General features: G+C 46.5%; 1 protein-coding gene across 1 annotated transcript; it reads right to left on the bottom strand.

Annotated features, from left to right (window-relative positions):
- Positions 1-3,190: 3,190 nt before the first annotated feature.
- Positions 3,191-22,450, bottom strand: RNF169 (ring finger protein 169). Its single transcript, XM_056858822.1, has 6 exons — positions 22,137-22,450; positions 13,725-13,911; positions 11,524-11,667; positions 9,433-9,545; positions 7,164-7,260; positions 3,191-4,384 (listed from the first exon to the last, which is right to left on the bottom strand). The coding sequence occupies exons 1-6, from the start codon at positions 22,448-22,450 to the stop codon at positions 3,215-3,217; spliced, it is 2,025 nt and encodes a 674-aa protein (XP_056714800.1). The 3' UTR covers positions 3,191-3,214.
- Between the last annotated feature and the right edge of the window lie 1,277 nt (positions 22,451-23,727).

Genomic DNA, 23,727 nt, shown 5'->3' with positions numbered 1-23,727 from the left:
ACAATACACAAGGTAGCTGCATCTGAACCAAGCCAAAATTTTGGTATTAATAATCATTTGCCTTAAGTGTAAACTATGCAGAGAATGACACTGCAAGTTAGAGGGGGGGAAACCCAAATAAGACTTCAGTTACGTGCCTCAGTCAAATTCAACAAAATGCTTTCAAACTGACATTCTTTGTGTACTTACTAGGAAGTAATCCCTGCAAATCAATGGGATTGACTTTCTCGTAAACACATCGAGGGTCAGCCTGCTTCGGTCCTTCCAACGCAAAGGAACAAACTGCAGAAGCGAAGCCTTAGATTCTAGAAGATTCTGCAGCCTGGTGAACAGAAAAGCTATGCGGGCTTAACTTCAGAGATATCTGGATACACGCAAGAAGCCAAGGTGCGCAACCACTTTGACAAGCTGGCTGCAGAGAATCCCTGGAGCGTTGCGGGCTCTGCTCAGCCCAAACAAGGGCTCAGAGCTCATTCTCAATTATGCGGATGGCAAAGCCCCCGCATGGCAGCGGGCTGGCTGTAGTCAGATGCTGCCAGCGCCACCACAGAAACATCTTAAGGCAGCGCTGAAGCATGGATGTGCTAGGCTATGGGGCCTTTCTGGGCGATACCCAAGAAGTTGCTGGGTAGGGTATTGTCAGATAGGCTCTCCGCCGGCCCCGGATAGAAACAAGATGGTTTCCCCCACGGACAAGATGGAGTCCTTTTGCACTCCGTCCCCCCCCCCCGGTTGCACCTGGTCTCCTGCCCAAGATCTGCAGCTCAATGGAGACCCGCCCCGGTAATGGTTGATCTGATACCGGATCCCGCAGAACAATACTGGGAGCCCGGGAAGATCAGCCACTTAACACACGCATTTTACTCTGAATACTTTTGCTCAAGTCGTTACCGGCAGTTTGCTTCGGTATTGTGTCTTTGTTTCCAATAATCCAATCAACCCCATTGTATCCACCCTATATATGTTTCAATATTCCCCCATACCTGTATGCTAGCCTTAAGTCTTTTGACCTGCTGAAATCGCTGTTCTTCTGAAATAAACTTTTACTCGCTGTATCGTCTGGAGGAAAGTTATTGCCTGGAACGCATCGACTTGCTGAGGCCTGACAGGTATGAGCCGGACGAAGGTCCGGAGAAACGTGTGCATGGTTTTAGCTGCGCCCCCCAAAAGGGAGAAAGGTGCGCACGCCCCAATGCAAAAATAAAACTCGTGCCCACGAGCAAACTCTGAAGTGTTAGATCTTTTCTGAGCTGCCGCCTTCTTTTAGAGATGGCCAGATTTCTCTCTTGATGGCGGGTTAAGTGCACTGGGTATAACTACCTTTTACATACCGATTAAAGTACTTGTATCCTCTCACGGGGCTTTTAACTTTGCTTCTGCATTGTTTCAGGAAGCGGCGAACACAGAGCTCACAGGCATTGATACCTGGCACTCAAAGGAGATTCAGCAAAAATACGACTCTACGGCGGGCTTAGACTAGCCCACTGCTGTAGAGTTACAGTGCAGCAACCTCCCCCCCAGTAAAATTCACATAATTGGTGAGAATCTGTTTCCCAGATTCTCAAACACATTAAGACACTCTTAGGGTGCCACCTTTCCATGCAAGGAGGCTTCGGTGGCTCACCCTTTGAACAGCAAGCGGAAATTCAGTTTGTGCGGATCTCTCTTCCACAGAAATGGTCCTGTGACTCAACCCCTCTCCGATTCAAATACTGCTTGGAATAGGCCTCTCCAGTGCCCAGTTTGCCGGGGAGGGGAGGTCACCTCAGCAACCGAAATGTTAAGAACTGAAGAACGCGAGTATGGAGGGATCTACACGTCCTTCTCAGTCATGCATCCCCTTGCAGAACAGCTAGATTCGAGCGCAGCAGCACCTTCAACAAGATTTTGGGGGTATGAGCTTTCAAGAGTCAAAGGTATCTGACTAAGGGAGCTTCGCCTCTCAAAAGCTTACACCCTGAAAATCTTGTTGGCCTCAAAGGTGCTCCTGGATTCGAATCTAGCTCTTCTACTGCAGACCAACATGGCTACCCCCCTCCCACACTGAGAACATCTGCTTGTGCAGCTTGTCACCCAAATCAAAACCTGGAGATTACCACTCTCCTAAAAAGCATAACATCTGAACCTGTTCTCCTTGACAGTGACCAGACTGGCTATAGGAAGGGAGTTTTCAGAGGGCAGCCAGGTTGGTCTACAGTAAAACAGCTAGATTCGAGGCCAGCGGCACCGTAGAGACCAGTAAGCTTTTCGGGGTTATCAGCTTTCGAGAGTCTAAGCTCCCTTCGTCAGATACAAGTATCAATGCAGGTCCCTATCTGACGAAAGGAACTTTTGACTCTTGAAATCTCGTATCCCGAAAATCTTGTTGTTCGCTAAGATGCTGATGGACTCCACACTAGCGAGAGGAAGGGAAACCACAAAAAGTCAAGAATGCGCCATGTGAGGCGACAGAACTGGTGTGCTTCCCCCGGTCTCCAATTGTACCTTGCCCAAATTGGGCACCGTGTATTCGACACCACTGGCCTGATGTGGCCCACGCCACCCACTGCAAAGCATTCTTCCCTGGTGCAGGCACGCGGCATCCAGCAGAAGAGGTGGGCAACCACAGAGCTACGACAAATAATTATTCATTCGGATTCAGGATAAGCCGCTGTCCACACGGCTCATTCAGATACAATACACTGTATATTGAAATACATTTCTGTATAGCCACAGCTCAACCGGGCGGCCTCCCCCCTTGGACCACGAAGCTGTTCCGGAGGCTACGAAACGTCACTCTCAGCAAAAAAAATAAAAAAAACCTTTTGAAATGAGAACAGGAATTCTAAAAGGACATCGGGTCAAACCTATCGATAAACCAGACCTGGCTAAATCAAGGGTTCTGGTAAACAGGTTTGTACATTGGTGCAAAGGGGCAGTCCACGCGGGTCTCGGTCCTTCTGACTCGGTGCCTTTTCCTAGAAAGCAAACCGCTGAATGTGCTCTCATGAGCGAAATGTATAGGATCAGAAGCAGCTTCAGGAAGAGGGACAGATCCTGGCTCGGACCTGCACAGAGGCCCAGGCTCCCAGATGAACTGGACTGAACGCCACAACCATCCAAACGAAATGCATATGCCGGCGGCAGGATACGCCAGCGGCTCTCCTTCCTGCCCAGATCCTTCGGCTCGACCTCACATTTAACCAGAGAAGGCAATGTTGTTTTGGCAAGTGCTCTATTTGGCCCCCACGGTGCTCTTTGAGCGCAAAAAATAGTGATCCGTTCTCCCTTTCCGCCTGGCCACCCTCCTGTTCTCCCGGTCGAATTTCCACTGGAGCTGCAATGCCAGCCGCCGGTCCTCCTCTTCCTGCTGCCGCTTCTGCTGTGCCTGGCTTCTCCGGAGGGGCTCAGCCACCCCCTGCCTCAGTCTTTTGGCAGAGCAGCTGTGCTCCAAGTGCTTCGTTTTGCACTGCCTCTTCCGACCCCATCGCAAAGAGGCAGGCTCCTCGCCACGGACCCTCTCCGGGCAGATGCCGTTCGGCAAGTTGCTCCGCTCGCTCCCATTCAGGTATTTAAGCTGCTTCTTCCCTGCAGCCTTGACGGAGGGCCCAAGCGTACCGTTCTCCAGAAAGGCCGCGTGGACACCAATCGCTTTCCGTGTTCCCATTTTTGCGTCGGCACTGAGACCGGAGCCAGCCAGAAACAAGGCGGAGTTCTGACAGGAGGCCTCAGACACTCTGGCGTGGTGGGTGGCCTCGACGGTTCTGCCCGTTGAGGCTGCAGGGCTATCATCCGCCGCCTCTGCGTCTCTCTTGATGCTGTCGGAGCTTTCAAGTTTTGCTCCGCAGGGGGAAGGAAAACAATCTGACTCGGCATGTGTGCGCACGATGCTCTTTGGGGCCAAAAAGTCATTGGACATGTGCGGGAGTTCTTTGATGATGTTCACGTTAGGATCGGGAAAATCCTCCCCCGTTTCCGGGGCCGAAGATGTCAGGGTGGCTTTGGAGAGGGTCTTTTTGACCTGACGCTCCTGAAGTATTTGTTCCCATTTTCTCAGAATCCGGGGACTCGCTTCGTAGGTGGTCGGCTTCTGTAGACTCCTCGTCAGGTTCCGCGGAGTTGACTTGATGATGAGGGGGCTCAGGACTCGGCCGTCGGGCAGCCGCTTTGGAGGCGTGCACGGCGAGCAGACGATGGGCTTGAAGTGGTTGAGCTCTTCCGAGATGCTGTCGTTGCTCTCCGGGCTGATGGACCGTTCGGGCTTTGGGAGGATGGAGAGCGAAGTGGCAGCACCGAGACCTGCCCGCTTGTCTGCTGTCAAGTCTGGGGCGGAGAGACAACGATTGTTCTGGGTAGACGAGAGAACGCCAGCTACGGGGGTGGACACACTCATCAGCAGGTTGACCTGCAAGACAAGGGACAGTTTTCAGGGCCTGTGCTACTGTGTCAGACTACTATTTATTTATTCGATTTCTATCCCAACCTCCGAGGCTGGGCTCACAGCGGCTAACAACGTCAAATACATAAAAATATAATGTGAAAAAGAAGTGCTGAAGTCAGCAAAAATGCCAATTAACACAGCAAATGCAAATTAGTAGGCAGAACAGCTGGATTCGAGTCCATTAGCACCTTAGAGACCAACAAAAAAAGATTTTATTGGTCTCTAAAGTGCTACTGGACTCGAACCCAGCTGTTCTACTGCAGACTGACACGACTGTCCTCTGAAACCATCTTCATAGCTCAGAGCAATGGCAGTTCCCTTACTATGGGAAGTTCAAAGGGAGAATCTAACGCAAAGTTGCTGAATTAGAATCCATTTAAAAATACAAGACAATTCCTCCTCCCCCAGGGTTTAATCTCTGTGTGTGTGCGTGCGCGTATAAAATACCATTAGGTCACAGCTGACTCATAGTGACCCCTAGATGGGGTTTTCAAGGCAACTGATTAAGCAGAGATGGTTTGCCATTGCCTGCCTCTGTGTCGCAACCCTGGACTTCCCTGGTGGTCTCCCATCCAAGTACTAACCAAGGCCCACCCTGCTTAGCTTCTGAGATCTGACATGCTCAGATTACACTATACCATTCCAAATTCCCAGGGCTTAATAGGGGCCTGGAATTCTCACCACACCGTAGATGCTAAAGATCCTGCTCATCTCACTCCATACAAACACTGATTTCCTGTACATCATCTCCTCAACTTACTACTGCACCTGCTTATCTCTTTTCACACTGCACTTGGTTTTACATTTTGCCTTTTTGACAACAGTTGGGAGTGTCCCATTCCCATCATGATTCAACAGATTAGTTTTTGGATTGAATCTACTTTTTAATGTGCCAGCTCATTCCTGTTTTATGCTGCCCAGGGTGAAACGTTTGGGTCACGGTGAGCTGCAAACAGAGCATGTGGTGATGCAACTGGAGAACATGTTTACCCCTGGCTCACAGCAACCCTGTCGAGTAATATGGGATTGCCAAAACATTTCATTGGAAACCGGAAAGTTCACCAATGCCCTCAACAGAGTGTGATCTGATTCAGTACGTTTGGTAAACAAAACTTTAAAAGTAAAACAAAACTTTAAAAGTGTTCATTATATCCCCCAAAGGCAACAAATAATTGAACTGAAATATTTGACTGGGGGAAAAAATAAGTCAAGTGCAGTTTAAATGTTATATTCAAACAAGTTCAGATCTTTATGTGAAAATTATTTTTATTGGAATATTACTTGTGAAAAAATTAGGCATGTATTTCCCTTGCGTTGTTTAAATTTAAGGGGAAAACCAAACACACTAAAATGAGCAGGTCATGCAACAAAATGTGCATGATATGCTGTGGAGGTGGTGGTCCACCCATCTATCATAACAGAATTTAACCCTTTTCCATGGAGGTAGGTGGGGCACCCATTTCACTCTCCACGTTAGATTTAAAAAAAAGGTTAGACAGGTTTCATGGAGGAGAGGTCTTTATTAGTAGTTACCAACCATAGTGACTAAAACAAACATCCACATTCAGAGGCAATCAGCCTCTGAATACCAGTGGCAGGAGGGAACATCAGGGGAAGGCCTCAGCCTCTGTGCCCTGTTGTTGGCCCTCCAGAGGAGCTGGTTGGCCACTGTGTGAGGCAGGATGCTGGACTAGATGGACCCTCACTGGCCTGATCCAGCAGGGCTCTTCTGAGGTTCTTATCAGGGGAAGGCCCCAGTCTCTCTGCCCTGTTTCTGGCCCACCAGAGGAACTGGCTGACCACTGTGTGAGGCTGGATGCTGGACTAGATGGATCCTCACTTGTCTGATCCAGCAGGGCTCTCCTTATGTTTTATTACTTATTCAAACTGGGGATTGCAATATCTCTGCCACCATTTGCAAGGAGGCATAAGCATTTTAACTTTAATTTTGATCTGACTTGCACTGCCATTCTGATGAACTCATAACTTGGGTTTTCTGTTTGAGTCGCATGTTGAACACATGAAGCTGCCTTATACTGAATCAGACCATTGAGGCCAGTACTGTCTACTCTGACAGTCAGAGCAGTCCCTCGGTGGAACAGGCTTCCTCGGGTGGTGGCAGGCTCTCCTTCCCTGGAGGTTTTTAAGCAGAGGCTAGATGGCCATCTGTCAGCAATGCTGACTTTGTGAACCTAAGCAGATCATGAGAGGGAGGGCTGGAAGAGATGAGCCAGTGCTCGGCTCTTGTGGCCCTTTCCTACATGCCCAGAGAAATGCCCATTGCCACTTTGGGGTCAAGAAGCAATTTTCCTTTTGGGGAGATTGTCCAGGGATCCTAGAGGTTTTTTTTTAAACCATCTTCTGGAAATGGAGTTGGGGTCACTAGGGGTGTGAGTGGGGAGGCAGTTGAGAATTTCTTGCATTGTGCAGGAAGCTGGACTAGATGATCCCCTGGAGGTCCCTTCCAACTCTATGGTTCTAATCTGTTGAGATGCACTGACTTAACGTAACAAACCAACATGGTCAACACACACAGTGAAATCAAAGTGGGTAGCCGTGTTAGTCTGCAGCAGTAGAAAAGGGCAAGAGTCCAGTAGCACCTTAAAGACTAACAGAAAGACTAAGGTGCTACTGAACTCTTGCCCTTTTCTACTAGTGAAATCAAAGACACTTTGCAGGGCGTTTCCAGGCAATAGAGGCCCAAGATGGTTTCCGCGGCAGATTAAAAAACACTGCTAGTTACCTTTGTTCTGACAGGAGTCGATCTTTGTCTGCTCTTAGACCTCTCCCGAAGAGTGTCGTTGCAACTCTGGCTCCTTTCTACTTTGGAGCCCAAGTTTCTACAGATATATATATATATATAAAAAAAAATATGTTATGTTTATTACATTGCAGCATTAACAAATTTATTAAAAGCCACTAAGAAGCCAATATCTTGCTATTCAAATAGAACAGGGTCCTTGAGGTACCACAGTGCCCACCAAATATTTGCAGAAAGCGTGCAGGACCCGACGGGGCTTTTTCTCAACAGGGCTTCTGACTGGCCACTGGCAAATCTGGTTGGCTGGGCAGGGTTTTAGACGTAGCTTCGCCATCAGCTACCGTTACAGCACAAGGATCTTCACTGCGTCACTATGTGTTCATTTAAGAAGGGCGTCCTGTTAAACTGAGCTTCTGCACCAAATGTTGAAGGGTATTAGGCATAAGCTAACTCCTTGACATTGCGGTTGGCTCTGTCTCCGGCAGTAGCCATTTTTGCGGTTGTGCCTGTTGTGACAGAACTTATCTTTTCAAGATATTCCCTTACGTTAGCCTAGTGCAGCAGTTCCCAATGGGCAGTACCACCCCTTGGGGGTGGTGGGATTACCTAGGGGGGCACTAAGAGGCAAGGGGGCAGCAGGGGGTGCTAAAGGTGGGCCCCTTCAACTGTGTTGTTCACTAATTTACAATACATCAAGCTACGGCACCATGCTGGCAAATTTGGTGGAAACTATCAGATTTTTTCCCTAGACTTCAAAGAGCTGGTACCACTGGATCAAGTTCATCAATTTTGTTGAATAAATTTCAACTAAAAAGTTTTAATTTGATTTTGAATAGATATGCAATTAATGGTTACTGTTTTGAAATTTTATTGTTCTTGTCTTTAGTGTGTCATGCAAACCCCTATTTTGAATAATGCTTTTTATAGGATAGGGTAGGGGGCGCTGGGGTTGAGTTTGTGGAACCAAGGAGCGGTGGCCCGAAAACTTTGGGAACCACTTGTCTAGTGCAGCAGTTACCAAACCGTGCTCCATGGAGCATTTGGTGCTCCGCAAAACATCACCTAGTGCTCCATGAAGAGATTGAAAAGAAAAATACTACTGTCACTCAGTTTAGTATATAGGTGCTAGGTGAAAATTAGTGCTCCGTGATGAATTTCTCTCCTGAAAAGTGCTCCATGACTAAAGTTTGGGAACCGCTGGTCTAGTGTGTTAATTTGAAGACCTTCCCTAAGGTCACGTGTTCAAGTAGGCAATTCAGTTAGAGGACAGTGCTTGCGTGAACCTGTTGCCGTTGCTTCTTAAAGCTCTTTGGACTACTCCTCAGTCTTTTGGTCTCCTATTTTGGAACCTAGAAACAACATGGTGCCCACTACCCTGTGTTAGGATTCCAAAGCTGCCCACAGGCTCGAAAAGGCTGGGTACCCCTCAGAAAGAAGACATAACGAGCACAATAATCATGTTGTACGTGTAGGCGGAAGGGAGACCAACATGGACTCGGCTTATGCAGGCTGGGGAACGGGAGCCAGGCACATAGTTTGACAGCAGTCTGGCACAATCATCTTTAACCCTTGCATCTCCAGCTTGGAGAAGACCACCTTCTTATAGAGAGCACAAGACATTCTTGCCCTCCTATCCCTTTCCCCAGGGATCATGAAGGGGCTGTGAAACCTTCAGAACCAGAGCATCTCCGGTCCCTGTAGCTATCAAAACGCCTCTGAAAACAGGTGAACGAAATGCTGCTTAGAAACTTCCTTCCAGATGTTCCTTTATGCAGCACAATCTACATCCTGCCAGTCCCTGAAAAGACCTCCTTTCCTCAGACTACGGCCATTTATGCATAGCTGTTTCATCGCGGTCACCCCACCGACTGCTTCAGGGCTTCGCTTTGATTATGCTCGCATTTTCCGATAGTCAGAGGTTGCCTCGCTTTCCCCACACGTTTCCCCAGTGTTTTCTGGATGCTGGCTAAGCACAAATGCAGGGAGAGCGAGGCAACCTCTGACAGTTGGAAAATGAGGGCATAATCAAAGCGAAGCCCCGAAGCAGTCGGCAGGGTGACCGCCAGGAAACAGCCATGCATAAATGGCCTATGCCTCAATCTCCACAATACATCCACACAAATGTACACACAACCTTTCTCATGTACGACAGTACCTGGGTCTCTTATGAACGCACCTGCTTGTGCTCATAACCCCTGCCTACACATATAACTCCTTTCTGCCTGCCTGCCGAGCCAGGCCCAGGACTCACCCTGTCAACAGCGCAAGCGAGTAGGAGTTCCCCTTGGAGACAAAGGCCGACCGATGGCCAGATTTACCCTGGAATGGCTCCTCGTTCTCGGAATCGGAGAGACGCTCAGGAAACTGAAGTTAAATCAAGGGGAAATTAGAAGACATTTTGTGAACAAGTCCTGCTCTGGCAACACACTTCTTTTTCCACAATATTTTGAACTCCCCCAAAAGATCAGAGTGGTAACGCTGGATGTACATACTGAACAGAGTTATGAATTTGTCAGCAGTAAGCAGATTTAAACCCAGATTAAAGATTGTCCCATACATATCCTTATTTCGTCCGTATCCGATAAGAGGCTACTTCACTCTCCTCCTCTGTTCCCAGACCTTGCACAAGAAGGTATTGTGCAGATGCGTCCAGGTGCTGAGACTCTGAACATACACACTTGAAAGCATATTCTCATAAATCTGATGGGGCTTGCTTTGAAGGAAATTCACCTAGGACTAAGGCTCATAAAAACATAAGAAAGCCCTGCTGGATCAGACCAAGGGCCATCAAGTCCAGCAGTCTGTCCAAACAGATGCAACCAGGTGCATCTAGGAAGCCCACAAGACGACTGTGGCAGCATTGTCCTGCCTGTGTTCCACAGCACCTAATGTAATAGGCCTGCTCCTCTGACCTGAAGAGAATAGGTATGCATCATGACTAGTATCCATTTTGACTAGCAGCCATGGGTAGCCCTTTCCTCCTCAAGAACATAAGAAAGGTTCTGCTGGTTTGGACCAAGGCCCAGTAGTCTGTTCACACAATGGCCAACCAGGTGCCTCTAGGAAGTCCACAAACAGGACGACTGCAGCAGCAGCATCCTGCCTGTGTTCCACAGCACCTCATATAATAGGCATGCTCCTCTGATCCTGGAAACAACAGGGATGCATCATGACTAGTATCCATTTTGACTAGAAGCTGTGGATAGCCCTCTCCTCCATGAATATGTCCACTCCCCTATTAAAGCCTTAAGAACATAAGAAAAGCCCTGCTGGATCAGACCAAGGCCCATCAAGTCCAGCAGTCTGTTCACACAGTGGCCAACCGGGTGCCTCTAGGAAGCCCACCAACAAGACAACTGCAGCAGCATTATCCTGTCCGTATTCCACAGCACCTAATATAGTAGGCATGTTCCTCTGATTCTGCAGATGGCACCTAAATTCCAATCAATCATATTGACCGAGATAGGCGGCAGGCCACCCACTCTGTTGATATAGTATGTAGCCTGGAAAAGGGGGGGGTAGGGAGGCCAGCAGATCTAATACCCGCGGCTGCCCTCAACTGTAGGCCTGGCGAAATAGATCTGTCTTGCAGGCCCGGCGGAACTCTTTCAGATCCTGCAGGGCCCTGAGGTCACCAGACCGAGCATTCCACCAGGTCAAGGACAGCCGCACACTCTTAGGGCGAGGGACCACCAGTAGATTATTATCAGACAACCTAGAGATCTTTGGGGCAGTAGGAAGAGGGGCGGTAGGACTTCTGCCTCCTCTTTAAAGCACCTCTTTTCTTATCTATATATCTAATTCCCAAGTGTGCCCCCTGCCTTAGGATGCCTAAATTCTCAGAGAGGGGGCACACTCACCCCCAACAGATTTTTCTGCAGACTTAGGGGACCCCTAGGTCTGCAGAAAAATCTGAACCTTAAAAAAACAACAGGGGGTTTAAATCCCCCCAAAACTAAAGAAAGCATTCTCTGAGCATGCACAGAGAATGCACGCTATTGTTGGAAGTTGCCAGGATCCCCTGCTGGCCCAGAGTCAGTTGCTCCAGACTGGCAGGGACACTGACAGTCACCTATGCGATCAGGACGGGGAGGGAGGGAGGCTTCCTTGGGTGGCGAGCCCCCTGCAGCCCCGCCAGCCGAGATCAGGATGGGGGGTGGCCTCAGCAGGCTCAGCAATAGGAGGAGGGATCCCCCCGCGGGTTTCGCAGGCCCCCACTTGTCTCCTCTAATGTGTGCCAGGACCCCGTTCCATTTGAGCAGAGACAAGGATGTCTTTTGGGAGAACACACATACGGCCACTTCCTTGGCAAAGGCGCACATCACAGCCATGAGTCACTCACGTGCTCCTGTGTCATCTTGACTGCTGAAGACTCCTCCTTCTTCTGAACTTCTGCTTTTCTCCTCCCTGCCTCGGCGTCCTCAAAAATCAGCTTGTGAATAAAATCCTCCGGAGTTCTCTCCTCCTGCAACTTTTCATCTCTCAGCTAGAAACAAGGAATGGTGGAGGGCAGTTTTACTTGCAAATAAATATGGGGTTTCAACAAATATCCTTCTTGCAGATCATGTAACTAGGGGGCTTTATCTCCACCTTCTCTAAGGGGCCTGTAATGATTTGGTGGGCCTTAATTCCTTCCAGATCATTAGCAACGGTTAAAGCCCGCTCCGTTGGTAAGGGCTGACGATCTATAGGGCCCAGTGGGAGAAAGAACCTGCCAGCAGAGCTGCTCAGGGTGAAGGCTGTGGCTCAGTTTGCAGAGCATCTGCTTGGCATGCAGAAGGTCCCAGGTTCAATCCCCAGCACCTCCAGTTAAAGGGGCTAGGCAAGTAGGTGATTTGAAAGGCCTCTGCCTGAGACCCTGGACAGCCGCTGCCGGTCTGAGTAGATAATACTGACTTTGATGGACCAAGGGTCTGATTCAGTATAAGGCAGCTTCATGTGTTCAAGGCCTTGGCACCCTTTGTGTGAGGGAAAGCAGCTAAAGACAGCGGGCCCTCTGACAGATTGTCCAGTTTTTCAGCAAAGATTGGGATGGGGGGGGGTTGCCTTGGCTGGCTAGCGGACCAGATAAGAGCTCTCAAAGGGCCAGATCCAGCCTCCAGGGCTTATGTTTGACACCCCTGCTTTAAGTACTATCAGCCACAGAAGTAGTGATAGCGAACATATGAAGCTGTCTTATCCCAAGAAAGACCCTTTTAGCTTAATAACACCTACTCTGAGTGGCGGTAGCTCTCAGGCAGAATAAGATCTTTCCCAATACTCGAGATCCTTTAACTGGCACCGCCAGTGAGTGAATGTGCGTGACAAGATGCTCCACTCCTGAGCTACAGACCCTGCTGTTATTAGCAGTGAAGTAACCATGCAATTTATCTGCCATTTCTGGAACCTTTACATGAGTCAGCTGCAAGTAATTATTTTAGCAGCAGCTTTTTAACACTTAACCACAAGGCTTGGCAATGACCAAAAGAAGAATTTAGGCACTGAAAATCTCTTCTTTTTTTGGAGTGAACTTTAGTTTTCCCGAGCCCCGCTCCCTCCCAACCAGAAGTAGTTCAGAAAGGGTGTGTACGCGCTGGAAAAGAGGGAATGCATATCTTGGATCTGCCAGTTAAGTTTAAAGAGGAAGAGAGAAGGGCCAGTGGGGCCAAATAGGAAGCGGACCAAAAAAAAAATCCATCTCCAAACCGTACATGTGGCACAGTCAGAGTTCCAGGAACCTTAAACATTTACCCTCATATTTGATGCAACGGAAATAATCAGAAGTCGTATGAGGAAACTACCGCATCATGAAAGTCCTACTGCAGTTTAAAAAAAGAAAAAAACACACACACAGGAATTCAGTTTCTACATCCTCTTTCTTAAAAGTTTAATTGTATTACCCTATACTGAATCGGATCACTGGTCCACGGAAGCCTTCGTTCCTGAAACATTTTTCATGTTAATCCCAGTTTCCCTAGAGCGCTGCTGCTCTATCCTATAATCCTTCCCAACAAGTTTGGAAAACGCTGCACGGCACCTTATGTAACCTCTTAGCATTCTCTTACCGGTTCAGATCAAATTCACGGAAAACGGGTATGCAGCTACCGCCCGCTTTTCTATGGGAAGAGTTCTCCTTTCGTCCTAATGAGCCTCCTTATGATGGGGGAGGAAAAGGCATGCTTCGTGCCCTTCTAGGCCAGAGAGGCAGGCTGTTTAAACCAGGCCAGGAAAACGGTTAAGAATTCTGTGATACCACCACCCCAGCCACATTTATAAAAGCCTCGACGCTTAGGAGTCAGTGTTTCATGTTCCTTTTAGACTCGTAAACAGAAAATGAAAACAGGATTCGGAGAAAGCCTGGATGCCAAAGGCTTAAAAATGGGACATACGCACCCCACTGGCTCTCCGAGTTGTTACTCAGCACTGTGAAGTGACGAACGCAGAATGCACGCTGTCTTCGGCGTGGAGCCAAATACTTGCTGGCTGACACATGCCAGTTGCTACTAGCAACTGCCTTAGACATCAAGACTGCAGTAGATTTAATACTATACGCGACAGCATTACCTTCCGCAGTTGGCTTCGGTATTCCTCGTGAAGCTCGCCCGGCTTGTTCAGTGTGATGGGTGCTCTGAATATGAAGTCTGCAGAGAAAAGAGAGCGACGGAAAGAGGTAAAACACAAAACACAGTCCGGAAGGGCATGTAGCTTAATCGTTCCGCGGTCCTGCACCCAAATTCCAGGGCCTTCGCGTCTATTTTATCACAAAAATCACGCGTAAAACATGAGGGCTAGCAAAATAGCACATCTACAGACAACAGTTTAAAGCCTTTTGAGTTAGGGAGGCACTCAGAATGCCCAGAAGTGCTCAATACGTACTACGTTTTCCCTTCCACAGGGAAATGCCTCCAGTTGACTGTCGTGTGCCAAAAAAAGAAGTTAAGCAAAAGCAGGCCTTCACCTCCAGAACACCCAAACGTCAGAGGTATGAGAATAGTAGGCTTTTAGCTGCATGCACAGCTTAATGCATTCCACAGCAGAACCACAAATCATGCTTCGCAAACAAGGTAGACAGACATTCCCACAGGTTTCGTTGCCTCTCACGCATCCCTAGTAAAATTTCTAACAGCAGCTTTGGAAGTCACACCCACTTCTGCGAGACACGTGCCCGGGCAAGTTACTCTCCGGAATCAAAGAAGCCTTTCAGAGGAATTCATGACAAAGTCGTCCGAAGAGCCACCAGAATTCAGATTATTTTCCCGTGTCAGCGATTAAACGCGTACAACTTGATGGGAGAAGGCTGCCAAAATTGGATTTGCTAACCCATTCTTTTCCATCTCTCTAGATGGCTTTTTAAAAACATTTCCATATACCCTACAGTTTTTTTTAATGCATTGAAAGACTGGAGCCTTTCCAAGATGAAGCGGGCACGCTTATTTTCAAACGCAGGACACACATGGTCATGATGCTACAGAGGGAACGGCGTGCTGGTTCTAAATAAGGAATGAACCCACCCTAAATGACAGCCATTTTCCAGCGTCACCTGGGGAACGCCCTCGACCAACTCACTTGGCCCTTAAATGCAGGGTGAAGCAAGGGCACAACTCACCAGAGTTCAACACGAGGCAGGTGTGGCGACAAGTTAGGACTCATAAAGTCCTTGGCTTTCAGGTGCCAAGAAGGGCAGGGCCCTGGAAGGGACACAGGAAGACTCACGAAGGAATCTTCTGAACAAAAAACCCCATGATACACACCACACACATCATGTCCTGCCAATGAGAAAGCATTATAGACTGTACCAAATTTGAACGTTAAGACATGCAGGACAGCCTGATACTTGCCGACCAAGAGCATCCTCAAGAACTCGCTGGTATTTTAAAATTTTTAAAAGCTATTTTTTACTATTTATGGATAATTCTGGTGAAAATATTTTAGCGGTTATGCTCAGTATGGACTATTAGTCTACCCACATAGTGGAAATGCCTTTCTAAGACTTAAAAATAAATGTTAAAAACAAGGCATAATTTTTAAATGTCTGCAACCCGTCCAAGATCTGGATCATTTCAAACACCGTCATCTGCAACATCTAAACTTAAAGAACCCTTGCAAGAAGCAAACATGGAGAAAAAAATCCCGGACATGTTTACTAAACAAAATGAATCTTTTGCAAAACAGGAATTAGAAGAAGCCTTTAATAAACAAAAAATAGACAAAACTCCAGGACCAGATGGAATAACCGCTGCATTTTATCGTACTTTTAAATCACATCTGATGAAACCTTTTTTGATGCTTTGTAATTCAATAATGGATACAGGAATATACCAGAAACATGGTTACATGCTTTTATTTCATTGATTCATAAGTCTGGAAGAGATCCTGAAAAAGTGGCTAATTATAGACCTATCTCGTTACTTAATGTGGATTACAAAATTTATGCTTCAGTTTTATCATCCAGAATCAGAAAATTTATTGTTGAATTGATTCACAACAACCAAGCAGGTTTTGTCCCTGGAAGACAAATTAAAGACAATGTTAGGGTACTTTTGGATGCCTTGGAGTATTATGAACAGAGTATTCAACATAAAGCAGCTTTTGTTTTTTTAGATACAGAAAAAGCGTTTGATATGGTTTCTTGGGACTATATGAAAAAGACCTTGGAAGTAATGAACTTTGGAGAAAAATTTAGAAGAGGCATAGACACTATATATACTAAACAGCAAGCAAAAATATTGGTAAATGAATCAATATCTGGAGAATGTAATATACAAAAGGGGACGAGACAAGGATGTCCAGTTTCTCCTTTGCTTTTTATCTTGGTTTTAGAATTTTTATGTTGTAAGATTCGTGAATCGCAGGAAGTAAATGGGTTAAAAATAAATAAACAGGAATTTAAAGTGAGGGCATTTGCGGATGACCTATTACTGATTTTGGATTACCCCAACAAATCTGCAATTAATTTGAAGGAGATATTGGACTCTTATGGCAAGGTTTCAGGATTTAAAATTAACCAAGAGAAAACACAAACAATCTTTAAAAATGTTTCTGGTTCAGAACAAAAACACTTTATTGCAATGACAGGCTGGCAGAAAGCGACTAAAGTAAAATACTTGGGAATTTGGATTCCTACAAGGAATGCGGACTTGGTTACTAACAATTACATTAAATTATGGGAAGAGATAAAGAAAGACATGATGATTTGGACAAATAAGAACTTGTCCCTGTTAGGCCGCATTTCGACAATACAGGTGAATGTATTACCAAGATTGCTATTTTTGTTTCAAAATCTTCCCATTATATCCCAAGTAAAATATTTTAACACCTGGAAAAAAGACTTAATGAATTTTATCTGGCAAGGTAAAAAACCAAGGATTGCATATAAATACTTGATTGATTTGAAAGAAAGAGGTGGACTTGCACTTCCTAATTTTAAATTATATGCTGAAGCGGCCGCTTTAGTATGGTTGAAAGACTGGATGGATTTAAAAAATACACGATTATTGGATTTAGAGGGATATGACAATAGACGTGGATGGCATGGTTATTTGTGGTACAATAAAGTTAAATCTCATGCATCATTCCAACAACATATGGTTAAATCATCTCTCTATAGGATATGGACTAGATATAAACACCTACTAGAAGTAAAAACACAGTTGTGGGTTTCAACAGAAGAAATGTTAACTTTACGTCCATTAAGACCTGCCCAATTTTTAACCTATCAAGATCTTTTGAAATGGGAAGGTATAAAATGTTCACTTTAAGTGAACATTTTATACCTTCCCATTTCAAAAGATCTTGATAGGTTAAAAATGAAGAAGTTAAAGACTTTGAAGAAGTTAAAGACTTATTGACCTGGTTCCAGTACTACCAAATTAATTTGGTCTTTCAACAAGATCTGAAAATAGGATTTTCTAAAACCAAATCAACTTTACAGAAACTTTTACTGGATACAAATGACCATCTAATATCTAGGATGTATAAACTATTGTTAGAACTTTATTGTGAACAAGATCGAATAAAACCAACTATGATTAGTTGGGCGCAAATGTTGGGCCACGATATAATGTTGCAAAAATGGGAAAGGCTATGGACAAGAGACTTTAAACTCATATCCTCGCAACTGTTAAGAGAAAATATATATAAAATGATGTATAAATGGTATTTAACACCAAAGAAATTAGCAAAATCATTTCCCACAATGTCACCAAACTGTTGGAAATGTAATAAAGAAGTAGGAACATTTCATCATATTTGGTGGACTTGTGAAAAAGCTAAGGAATTTTGGGAGATGATATACAATGAAATAAGGCTGATTTTACATCAAAATATTCCTAAAACACCTGAAATGATGCTATTGAGCATGATACCGGACACTATTATTACTCATCGGATTTTGTTAATATATGCCACCACGGCTGCACAGGTGATATACACAGCTAAATGGAAGATGGATGAGATACCGACCAAAAAAGACTGGATAAATAAAATGCTGGAATTGACAGAGATGGCGAAACGTACGGCTTTGATAAATCAGAATGACAATGTACAATTTTGGGGGGAATGGGAGGCATGGAGAAATTATTGTGAAAGTTATTTTTTAATGGGACTGTTTAAAGGATATTATTTGATTTAATCTCTCATGTATACTTTGTATTACGAACATAATAAGATATTTAATGAATAACATCAGATACGATAAGTAAATATTTATACATATTCATTAATCAATGGGGGGATTAGTTTAAATAGCAAAAGCAGGTACACTTTATTTGTAGGTGGAAGAGGGTGGAGGGGAAGTCATTATAAGTTTATTATAGCTATTTTATAGATTTTTTATTATTTTTATCAAATTTTAGTGTTAAATGTTGATTTTTATATAGATGTATTAAATGAAGGAAAATAATAAAAAAATTATATAAAAAAAAGACATGCAGGACAGGACCCAGTTGGTAAGAAGTAGTGTTGGTTTTCATATGCCAACTTTCTCAACCAGTTTCTCTCTCAGCCCCACCTACCTCACAAGGTGCCTGTTGTGGGGGGGGGAAGGTGATTGTAAGCCGGTTTGAGTCTCCTTAAAAGGTAGAGAAAATCGGCATATAAAAACCAACTCTTCTCTCATATCCAAGAATCAAACTGATAGTACAGCACTACAGTTTATTTCCTCCCCTTCTAACTACAGTCTTTTCATACTGAGCTATTAACAGGTTACCCAGTTCTCTAATCTCATGAATCTCAGAATCAGCCATGATTTCCACCCTCAGGGTAACTTAACCCACAAAGGAAGCCAGCTTGGCACTCCAAAACCACCACCAGCCAGCAGACAACTTTCCAGAGAAGACCTGAGACGGACACCTGAGGGGACACCAGGGCTTTGTAACGTGTGAATTGGCTCTACCCTCAGCCAGTCACTAGGCACGAGCCCCCTCCCCACAAAAAAGCCTGGACTTTTTCAACCACCCGTGAGAGCAGCAACCCAAATAACTCTTCGGACATTCAGCAAGAGTGGAGGATGACTCCCTGGCTTCATTCACAGGGTTACATCCCGTTCCCCTCCAGCCACCCTTGCTCAGTGGCCCAGCCAAACTAAGACACTTATTTTAGTCCTTTAAAAGGTTTATACCCCACATTTCTACCAGTGGTCTCCAAGGCAGCTTAAGTGTGTGTACGTTAAGGGCTGCCAAGTCTCTTCTGAATTAAGGCTACCTTATGAATCAAGGGCCTCCAAAACGCCTTATCCTTAACAGCCTTGCTCAGGTCTTGCAAATGGAGGGCCGTGGCTTCCTTTATAGGGTCAATCCATCTCATGTTGGGTCTTCCTCCTTTCCATAACTCCACTTGAAATCAAGGGCAAGAATGTATGTTTGAAAACTAGGCTGGAAAATAAATTTAATGGGTGAAAATATAACCCAGCAATATCATTAACATTGTGTGTGTTATGTGCCGTCAAGTCGTTTCCAACTTATGGCGACCCCAAGAACCAATGTCCTCCAAAATGTCCTATCTTTGACAGCCTTGCTCAGGTCTTGCAAACAGAGGTCCACGGCTTCCTTGATGGAGTCCATCCATCTCCTGTTGGGTCTTCCTCTTTTCCTGCTGCCTTCTATTTTTCCTAGCATGATTTTCTTTTCCAGTGACTCTTGTCTTCTCATAATGTGACCAAAGTACAATAACCTCAGTTTAGTCATTTTAGCTTCTAGGGAGAATTCAGGCTTGATTTGTCTTTTTGGCTGTCCACAGTATCTGTAAAATGCTCCTCCAACATCACATTTCAAAGGCATCTACTTTCTTCATGTCAGCTTATATAAAAAGGGAACAGCCGCACATACGGTGGAGCGCACAGCTCGGTTCTGCTCCCTGCACTCGCGTAGATATTTTTCTTACAACCACAGCAAATGTGTAAGAACATAAGAAAGGCCATGCTGGATCAGACCCAGGCCCATCAAGTCCAGCAGTCTGTTCACACAGCAGCCAACCAGGTGCCTCTAGGAAGCCCACAAGCAAGATGACTGCAGCAGCATTGTCCTGCCTGTGCTCCACAGCACCTAAGGTAATAGGCCTGCTCCTCTGATCCTGGAGAAAATAGTGTACCTCTGACACCCCCAGTCAGAGAAAACGGGGGGGGGGAGAATGAGCAGAAGGTTTTAGCTCTCCTCCTGTTTTTGTTTGTTTTCCTTCCAAATCACATTCCTGCTTCTTTTTAGATGTCCCCAAGTCTTTCACACAACACCTCACTTGCCCCTAAGAGCCAAACCCAAAGTCCATAAAGCTTAAGAATACAGTGACCAACACAAGAATTAAAACTAAAGCATGCACACTTCTAAGAGTTTAAAGAAGCCCCCAGAACATATTTGCATGGACTACACTCCTAATTAACCCCAGGTATGATATATTCAGAGAGCCCATCTAGCATCAAACAACCCATATTTAGGTAAAAAGATAAAGGTCCCCTGTGCAAGCACCAGGTCATTCCTGACCCATGGGGTGATGTCACATCCTGACGTTTACTAGGCAGACTTTGTTTATGGGGTGGTTTGACAGTGCCTTCCCCAGTCATCTTCCTTTTACCCCCAGCAAGCTGGGTGCTCATTTTACTGACCTCGTAAGGATGGAAGGGTGAGTCCACCTTGAGCCAGCTACCTGAAACCGACTTCCATTGGGATCGAACTCAGATCGTGAGCAGAGCTTGGACTGTAGTACTGCAGCTTACCTCTCTGCGCCATGGGGCTCCTAGCTACCATATTCAGATAGCTACCTCTTTTTCCCCCTGCACAGAAGCTCGGCGTTTGGGGGAAAAGAAGCCTAAAACTATTTAAGTTAATGACCACGCACTTTTCATGCCCAAGCAACAACCACAACGCATATTAATGACTCAGAACACAAGATCACAAGGCGGTAGTGACTTCTTAAGAATGAACAAGCGGTGAGTCAACTTAGGAAAACGTGATTTTGAACACGTGGAATCACACACCTTTCTTATTACAAACATTACTATTGCCATCTCTGTGTGTGTTAGCATGTGCCGTCAAGTCACAGCCCATTTATGGTGACCCCGTAGGGTTTTCAAGGCAAGACGGGAGGTGATTTGCCATTGCCTGCCTCCACGTGGGCCGAGAGAGTTGGGAGAGAACGGTGACTGGCCTGAGGCCACCCAGCAGGCTTCATGTGGAGGAGTGGGGAATCGAACCAGGTTCTCCAGGTTAGAGTCCGCCGCTCTTAACCACTACACCATGCTGGTTACCTCCTATAAACACATGTTCAGTAAATGAAGCACTTTATTCATGTTATTTATAGTCCGTCTTTCTCACAAGGACTCAAGGAGGATTACGTAAAGTGAGTCAACACAATCAACCAAATTGGATATCCAATAAACCAGGGGTCCCCAATGCAGTGCCCCTGGGTGCCATGGCACCCAAGTGTTTTTAGAAAGTGGTTATAGATTGTATGGGCAGTGTGGAGAAGGTGACAGTATCAGACCAGAATGGGCAAGGACTTGGGTTCAAATCCTGCTGACAACATAAAATCTTGGAGTTGGAAGGGAACACCAGGGTCATCTAGCCCAACCCCCTGCACAATGCAGGAAATCCACAGCTACCTCCCCCCCCACACACAGAGAGACCCCTACTCCATGCACACAGTCACATGCACACAGAGGGCAATTTCACACTTACTTAATTACGCACCTTCAATCCACATTCAATGCACTTTAACAATCGTTTGCAAGTGGATTTTGCAGTTTCACACAGTAAAACCCAGCTGCAAAATGCATCGACAGTGGACAGCACATGTGTGAACGCAACCCAGGAAGAGCCCGCCCCCTTGCCACACATGGGAAAAAAACCCAGCAGACACTGCCACAAGACAAGCGTCAGCCGCTTCCACACGTGCACCCTCCTCCTCCACATAAGAACATCAGAAAGGCCCTGCTGGATCAGACCAAGGTCCATCAAGTCCAGCAGTCTGTTCATACAGTGGCCAACCAGGTGCCTCAAGGAAGCCCACAAGCAAGATGGCTGCAGCAGCATTTATCCTGCCTGTATTCCGCCGCACCTGATATAATAGGCCTGGTCCTCTGATCCTGGAGAGGATAGGTGTGCATCATGACCAGTATTCATTTTGACTAGTAGCCATGGATGGCCCTCTCCTCCATGAACATGTCCACTCCCCTCTTCAAGCCTTCCAAGTTGGCAGCCATCACCACATCCTGGGGCAGGGAGTCCCACAAGTTAACTATGCGTTGTGTGAAAAAATACTTCCATCCACGGCTCGGTCCCCGCCCAACACTCGCCCCGCCCATCTCCCCGCCCCGAGACACGCGCCAGCCCCTTCCACACTCGCCCCCACCCCACCCCTCGGTCCCCGCCCACCCCTCGGTCCCCGCCCATCTCCAAGCCCCGCCCCCGCAGCAGGGGCACGCAGAGAGACACGCAGGCAGGGCCCCCGCGCGCGCGCCCACGCCTTACGCGCGCCTTCCCCACTCACGCAGCGCAGCACTCACGCAGCGCAGCACCTCGGTCGCTTGGGGCGGGCGTGGGCGGCTCCCCTCCCGAGGAAGGCCCGGGCGGCGGCGGCGGCTGCTGCTGGCGGCGGCCGAGGCTGTCCGGCCGGCCGGGCCCCGGCGGGCAGGCGCGGCAGCAGCACCCGGGCCCGCCGGCCTCCGCCGCCTCGTCCCGCCTCTCCTCGCGGCCGCCCCGGGGGCGTCGCCTCCGCCCCCGGCCCCGTCGGAGCAGCGGCGACGCCGCCGACACGCACGCCCGGGCGCCCAACGCCGCCGAGGCCGTGGCCGCCGCCGCCATCTTCTCGCGGCCCGAAGACCCCGCCCACCCGATCCATAGTCATGAGCCCCCCTCCAGGGGGCCGCGGGCGGCCCCGCCCCTTTCTGTCGCCGGCGAGGCCGCCTGGCGGGCCCCGCCCCCTTCTCGCCTTTTTATGTAAGCTTGAGGAGAAGCCACGCCCACTCAGAAGAACGGGGGAAACTAGCCCCCCCTCATTAATATTTATCGGCAGTGAAACGCCTCACGCGCCGTGTTTGTTTTTCCTTCGCGCGCGCGAGAGAGAGCGAATGTGTGTCTCCCCCCCACCCCACCCCCACCGTCAGTTTAAAAGGACGCAACGGCCCCGCGGCCAACAGACTGGAGTGAACTGAAAAAAGCAGCAGAACACCTCAGAGTGTTTATTTTGTACAGATATTTTTCTTTCGCTCACACGACGTGTGCAGTATATACACACAAAATATGCAATATATCTTACATACACACACTATATATATACATATATACACACACGTATACAGACTACATTATTTTGATCTCGGTGCGCTTTTAAAAATGTATAGTTAGTTTTGAACTACATAAACAGGCTGGGACGTAGAATAACATCCTGAAATAAATAAAAACGCAGCAGAACACCTCAGAGTGTTTATTTTGTACAGATATTTTTCTTTCGCTCACACGACGTGTGCAGTATATACACACAAAATATGCAATATATCTTACATACACACACTATATATATACATATATACACACACGTATACAGACTACATTATTTTGATCTCGGTGCGCTTTTAAAAATGTATAGTTAGTTTTGAACTACATAAACAGGCTGGGACGTAGAATAACATCCTGAAATAAATAAAAACGCAGCAGAACACCTCAGAGTGTTTATTTTGTACAGATATTTTTCTTTCGCTCACACGACGTGTGCAGTATATACACACAAAATATGCAATATATCTTACATACACACACACACTATATATACATATATACACACACGTATACAGACTACATTATTTTGATCTCGGTGCGCTTTTAAAAATGTATAGTTAGTTTTGAACTACATAAACAGGCTGGGACGTAGAATAACATCCTGAAATAAATAAAAACGCAGCAGAACACCTCAGAGTGTTTATTTTGTACAGATATTTTTCTTTCGCTCACACGACGTGTGCAGTATATACACACAAAATATGCAATATATCTCACACACACACTATACATACATATACACACACACGTATACAGACTATTATTTTGATCTCGGTGCGCTTTTAAAAATGTATAGTTAGTTT

Source organism: Euleptes europaea, chromosome 12 (assembly GCF_029931775.1).
Source record: "Euleptes europaea isolate rEulEur1 chromosome 12, rEulEur1.hap1, whole genome shotgun sequence".
NCBI lineage: Eukaryota > Metazoa > Chordata > Lepidosauria > Squamata > Sphaerodactylidae > Euleptes > Euleptes europaea.
The sequence above is the reverse complement of the archived record's forward strand: the minus strand, read 5'-3'. Positions and strand labels throughout refer to the sequence as shown.